Below are 5,792 nucleotides of genomic sequence, written 5' to 3'. Positions count from 1 at the left end.
CACTGCACGTCAGCCTGAGCGAGAGTGAGACCCTGTCTCAAAAACAAAACAAGGCCAGGCGCGGTGGCTCAAGCCTGTAATGCCAGCACTTTGGGAGGCTGAGATGGGCGGATCACGAGGTCAGGAGTTCGAGACCATCCTGGCTAACACGGTGAAACCCCATCTCTACTAAAAAAATACGAAAAACTAGCCGGGCGAGGTGGCGGGCACCTGTAGTCCCAGCTACTCAGGAGGCTGAGGCATGAGAGTGGCGTAAACCCGGGAGGCGGAGCTTGCAGTGAGCTGAGATCCGGCCACCCCACTCCAGCCCGGGCGACAGGTGAGACTCCTGCGCACGTGGGGCCTCTTCCAAATCTTTGGATGGAGGTACACGGGGGCAAATGCACTCTGGGATTGGGGAGGGAGGGCCAGGGTATGGAGGGCGGAGCCAGGTGTCAGGAGCCCCCTGTGACTGGATTCTGGCGATGCTGCTGGAGCCAGCAGGGTTCAGGGTGTGATGAAGTAGGGATGGAAGTCCAGGGGCTCCTCAGGACAACCACTGACAGGGAAGCCAGGGACTTAGGGTCCTTCCCTCTCCAAGGAGAGGCCGGGAAAGGCCAGGGTTCCGGCATTAGCCCCATTTGAGGGACTGTCGCCTTGATGGGTGGTGCTGCCTCAGCGCAGGGAGACCTCTGCTCCCATTTCCACAGCTGGGTCAGGCTGTTTTGAGTACATAATCTCCAGGCCCCTGGGAGGCTCAGGAGCCAGGAACTGGGCAGTCCTTCCCAGAATCCTGGCAGGGTCTGGGAGCACCCCACCATTAGGACAAGCTCCAAGGGACAGCTCAATGAGAAACCCCAGGCAGTGGGACGTCCCCCTCTCATGGTGACCTCCGGGTGAAATAGGGCCCCTCCCTTCAGGGTCCAAGGCTGGAATTGCCAGGTCTGCACTCGGAAGCCTAGGTCCACTCCTGCTGCGGGCCCCTTCCCTGAGCCTGGGCCATCCCCAGCACCAGCCTCACCCCTGCCCCGCTGTAGCGAGCACTGCTCCCTGCACTCCTTAGCTGTACCTTGCTAGGGTCATTTCTCTGCTTCCTCCTCCATCTGCTGCCCCACCCCTACTACCCAGGTTCCAGCCTCCTCCACTGCTCACCTGGCTTTACTCCCACCCTAGTCTCTGCTTTTACGGGCATCCAAAAAGGTCTTTTTAAAAATATTATTAAGGCCGGGCACGGTGGCTCACACCTGTAATCCTAGCACTTTGGAGGCCGAAGCGGGTGGGTTGCCTGAGCCAAGAGTTTGAGACCAGCCTGCCCAACGTGGTAAAACCCCATCTCTACAAAAAGATACAAAAAATTAGCCGGGACTGGTGGCAGGCACCTGTAATCACAGCTACTCAGGAGGCTGAGGCAGGAGAAATCACTTGAACCGGAGAGGCAGAGGTTGCAGTGAGCTGAGATCATGCCACTGCACTCCAGTCTGGGTAGCAAGAGCAAAAGTCCATCTCAAAAAGAAGAAAAAAAACAAAATAAATAAAAAGCATCTTGGATCCCTCTCCATCTCAGTACCTTCTGTGGATCCCTGGCTCCCCCGACAACCCACATTGCTTCCCCTCCAGGGACTCTGCCTTCCTGCAGGTCTTGGCTCCCAATCTGAGGGAGGCCTCCCCCAGTCACCCCAACTGTCTTCTGTGCTATACCCTCCTGTTTTTCCTCCCAGAACTAAGGAGGTCACAGAGCAGGTGCTCCCCACACCAAAGCCAGTTGGTGGGTTGCTGACCCCAAGCCCAGGGTGGGAGCGGCAGACCATCTTCTGGGTGCCTACATTGGCGGGCAAAGACCCTGAGGCCGGGGAGACAGCGTACGGAGTAGGGCCAGGAGGGCAGAGAGGCGGGGAGGGGTGGGTGATGGCCTGTCCTTAGCCCCATATTCCAGGCCAGAGCCTGTCAGGGGAGGGCAGGCCCACCCCCAAAGGACCTAGTTCAGTGAACACATGGCCCTGCGGTCACTGCCCACAAGCCCTGAGCACATCTGCCCAGTAAGGCAGGGGTTGGCTGTGAACGGCAGAAAAACAAGCCTGAGGAGTGACTGCCCAAGTTGCTCAGGGCATTATGGCGGAGCCATGACTCCTGCAGGGAAACCCAGGGGCGTACACCACCCCCAAGCTGGACTCACTTCCTGCATCCACTTGTAAAGCCCAGGGGCTACGAATCCTGTCCTTGCAAGACCAGGCACCAAGCCACCCCAAAGACAGAGCTCTGATTACACAAGCTCCATTTCAAATCAGCTTCTCTGCTGTTCTTTTTACAGGCAGGATTTCTGCCGCTCAGGCTGGAGGGCAGTGGCACTATCATGGCCCACTGTTAACTTCAACCTCCTGGGCAAGTGATCATCTCAACTTCTCATAGCAGGGACTACAGGTGCACACCACGCCTGGATAGTTTGTTTTTTAGAGATGGGATCTTGCTATTTGCCCAGGCTGGTCTCAAACTCCTGGCCTCAAGTGATCCTCCCTCCTCGGCTTCCCAAAGTGCAGGGATCATGGGCACAAACTACTGTGCCCGGCCCGTTCACATTTTTCTGGGGTGTACTCAGGAGCTAGGATACCGCTTAAGGCCCACAGGAAGGGGCCCCAGGCAGCTGTGATGCCCAGACTCCCCTCCTCATGCTCATTTTGCACCAGAAACTCTTCCCCAACACCACGTTGTCCACACTTCAGCCCCAAACCTGCCCTCTTTGATGCGAAGCTGGGCAGAGACTACCGTCTGACAAAGTGCTCATGGAATACTTGAGGTATGTGTAAAAGGCTTTATTTGCAGGGGAGCAGGAATTTAATCAAAGAGGCCAAATCCCATGTCATCGTCTGACTCTTCAGACTCCTCCTTCTTCTCATCTTTCTTCTCCTCTGCTGTGGAAAAGAGGAGAGGCGTGGTGAGCACTGCCCAAGTGCCAGGCCAGTCCCCCCATTGGAGACCCCACTGCAGCAACACTGTCTGAGCCCCAGCCCCTTGCCCACTCACCAGGCCACCACTTACCTGCAGCAGGTGCGGAACCAGCAGCAGGCGCTGCAGAGCCTGGGGCAGCGGAGACAGCCACAGCCCCACCAGCAGGTACACTGGCAAGCTTGCCAATACCTACAGAAAGCAGAGAGGTGAGACCAGAGCAGCTGCCCAGTCTGGGAGGCTATTCCACAGGGAAGTCAGATGGCACCGGGATGGCACAGGGCACCCAACATATATGGACCCACCATATGCCAGTGTCTCCTGTTCTTCCGGAACACTCCCTCCCCCAGCCACTCCTCAACAGGGACTTTTCCTATCCAGAAACTTGCCTTCTAGGAATTAGGCCCACATTGCCTGCCTGCCCACTTACCCCACTTCCACCCTCAGATGTCCATTGGACAAACATGGTTTTTTGTTTTTTTTTTTTTTTTTTTAGATGGAGTCTTGCTCTGTTGCCCAGACTGGAGTTCAGTGGCGCAATCTCGGCTCACTGCAAGCTCCACCTTCCAGGTTCACGCCATTCTCCTGCCTCAGCCTGCCAAGTAGCTGGGACTACAGGTGCCCACCATCACGCCCAGCTAATTTTTCATATCTTTAGTAGAGATGGCGTTTCACTGTGTTAGCCAAGATGGTCTCGATCTCCTGACCTTGTGATTCGCCCGCCTCGGCCTCCCAAAGTGGTGGGATTACAGGCGTGAGCCACCGTGCTCGGCCTGGACAATGAGCGTGCTGCTCCAGTGTCCACATCTCTGGCCACAGCCATGTGCTCACGGCTTGGCCCGTTTGCTGAGCCGGCCCTGTCCTGGTCACATGCATGGAAGACAGGAACAGCTGCCCCAACAGCTCAACTTCCAAACAACTCCCACCAGCTCAGCTGACACCAACAAAAAACCATCTGCCCAACAAAGAGGCAAGGAGCCTGTGAACATTCCTGGCACCGGTAGTCCCTGCCCCCAGCTCCTTCACAGAAAGCATGCGGTAAGAACTGCTGACGTGAACTCAGTTCTCCAGACACCAAGCTTCAGAGAAATTCTGGGGAATGGCCTCAGGGCTAGGGGCAGCCAGGCTTAAGAGGCAGGGCCACCTAAACGTCCACTGGGAACACAGGGCGCCCCCTGCTGCCCTGCTCCTGGGGGTGTCTAGAAGCGCCCATGACATGAGCCCACTGGAGCCCTGCTCACTGCTCGGGTGAGGCTTCTAGGGTGCTCTGGTCCACAAGCGAAACCTGGCAGGCCACAAACGGACCGGCAGGGATTAGGATGGACCATGAAAACAAATGAAAGCCCCTCCACATCAACTCACCCTGGGCAATGACGTCTTCAATGTTTTTTCCATTCAGCTCACTAATAACCTGGAGTAGACAATCACACAGCTGTTACCAGGAAAGTGCAAATGTATCCCTGGCCCTATCCCTTCCAGAATCATAGCAGGACTGGGTCCCCCACACAGGAATACGCCCTGAAGTTTCTAGACCTGCACTGCCCAAAGGGAGCCACCACCCTCACTTGGTAAGTGATATAAAAATAAATGGACACTAGGTTTCTTAGACTTAGGACTGAGAAGGGAACACACGGTGTCTCACCGCTTCATGTTGACTACTCACAGGTATCTTCAACACGGGCAAAATAAGCTGTCAATGAAACTGACTTTGCCTTCAGGCTGGAGTGCAGTGGTGGGATCTCACTGCAGCCTTGACCTCCTGGGCTCAAGCGACTCTCCCACCTCAGTCTGGGACAACAGGTGTGAGCAACCACACCTGGCTGACTTTTTTTGTTGTATTTTAGAGAGAGGGCTTGGCTCTGTGCGACTGCACTGGCACAGTCACTACTCCATGCAGCCTTGAATTCCCAGGCTCAAATGATCCTCCCGCCTCAGCCTCCTGAGTAGCTGAGACTACAGATGTGCACCACTGCCTACGACTATTTCTTTCTTTTTAACTTTTTCTAGAGACCAGGTCTTACGATGTTTTCCAGGCTAGTCTTAAAGTCCGAGGCTCCAATAATCCACCCGCCTTGGCCTCCCAAAGTGCTGAGTGAGCCACTCGCCAGGACTCCCTTTTTTGTTTGCTTTTTAAGGAATACTATGCATCTGATTTGTATTAAACTTTCAAAGCTCATTATTCATGACTTTGCCTCGTATCCCTCCGGCTTTTTATTTTTTCCTTTTGAGACAGGGTCTCGTTCTGTCACCCAGTCTGCAGTGCAGTGGCAGGATCTTGGCTCAGTGCAACCTGCATCTCCCGGGTTCAGGTGATTCTCCTGCCTCAGTCTCCCAAGTAGCACGGACTACAGGCACCCACCACCACGCCCGGCTAATTTTTGTATTTTTAGTAGAGATGGGGCTTCGACATCTTTGCCAGGCTGGTTTCGAACTCCTGACCTCAGGTGATCCGCTCGCCTCGTACTCCCAAAGTACTGGGACTACAGGCGTGAACCACTGCACCTGGCCCCCACCCTGCTTACTTCTCTACCAGAGACATCGCCAACTGGACTGAAACAAGCCTCTCCCCGAACCCTCCAGCATGTGGCCGGATCAGGCAGAAAAATCGCCTGTACGGGGCTCTACGGCGGCTGCGGGGCAAGGGCGGCAGCTACCTTGTTGAGTCGGTCGTCGTCCGCCTCGATGCCCACGCTGTCCAAGATCTTCTTGATGTCCTTGGCGCTGGGGGAGGAGTTACCCCCGAGGGCAGCCAGCAGGTAGGAGGCGACGTAGCGCATCCTGAGGCGGGCGGAGAGGGCGCGACGGCGGCGTTACCTTGGTGGCCTCCGGCCTGCCCACCCTGTCCAAGATCTTCTTGATGTCCTTGGCACTGG

At 55.8% G+C, this 5,792-nt stretch overlaps 1 protein-coding gene across 1 annotated transcript in view; it reads right to left on the bottom strand.

The window, feature by feature from the left end:
• Positions 1 to 2,772: 2,772 nt before the first annotated feature.
• RPLP2 (ribosomal protein, large, P2) overlaps positions 2,773 to 5,792 on the bottom strand; it is a 17,810-nt gene continuing 14,790 nt past the window's right edge. The window contains exons 2-5 of the mRNA XM_011993839.1: positions 5,574 to 5,697; positions 4,282 to 4,330; positions 3,013 to 3,111; positions 2,773 to 2,885 (exon numbers count right to left, since the gene is read on the bottom strand). Coding sequence (XP_011849229.1) covers positions 2,809 to 2,885; positions 3,013 to 3,111; positions 4,282 to 4,330; positions 5,574 to 5,696 — 348 coding nt within the window. The 5' untranslated portion in view covers position 5,697 and the 3' untranslated portion in view covers positions 2,773 to 2,808. The remainder of the gene's footprint in view (positions 2,886 to 3,012; positions 3,112 to 4,281; positions 4,331 to 5,573; positions 5,698 to 5,792) is intronic.

The sequence above is a fragment of the Mandrillus leucophaeus genome, unplaced genomic scaffold (genome assembly GCF_000951045.1).
Source record: "Mandrillus leucophaeus isolate KB7577 unplaced genomic scaffold, Mleu.le_1.0 Scaffold435, whole genome shotgun sequence".
Taxonomy (NCBI): Eukaryota; Metazoa; Chordata; class Mammalia; order Primates; family Cercopithecidae; genus Mandrillus; species Mandrillus leucophaeus.
This window is presented reverse-complemented; position numbering and strand designations above follow the sequence as displayed.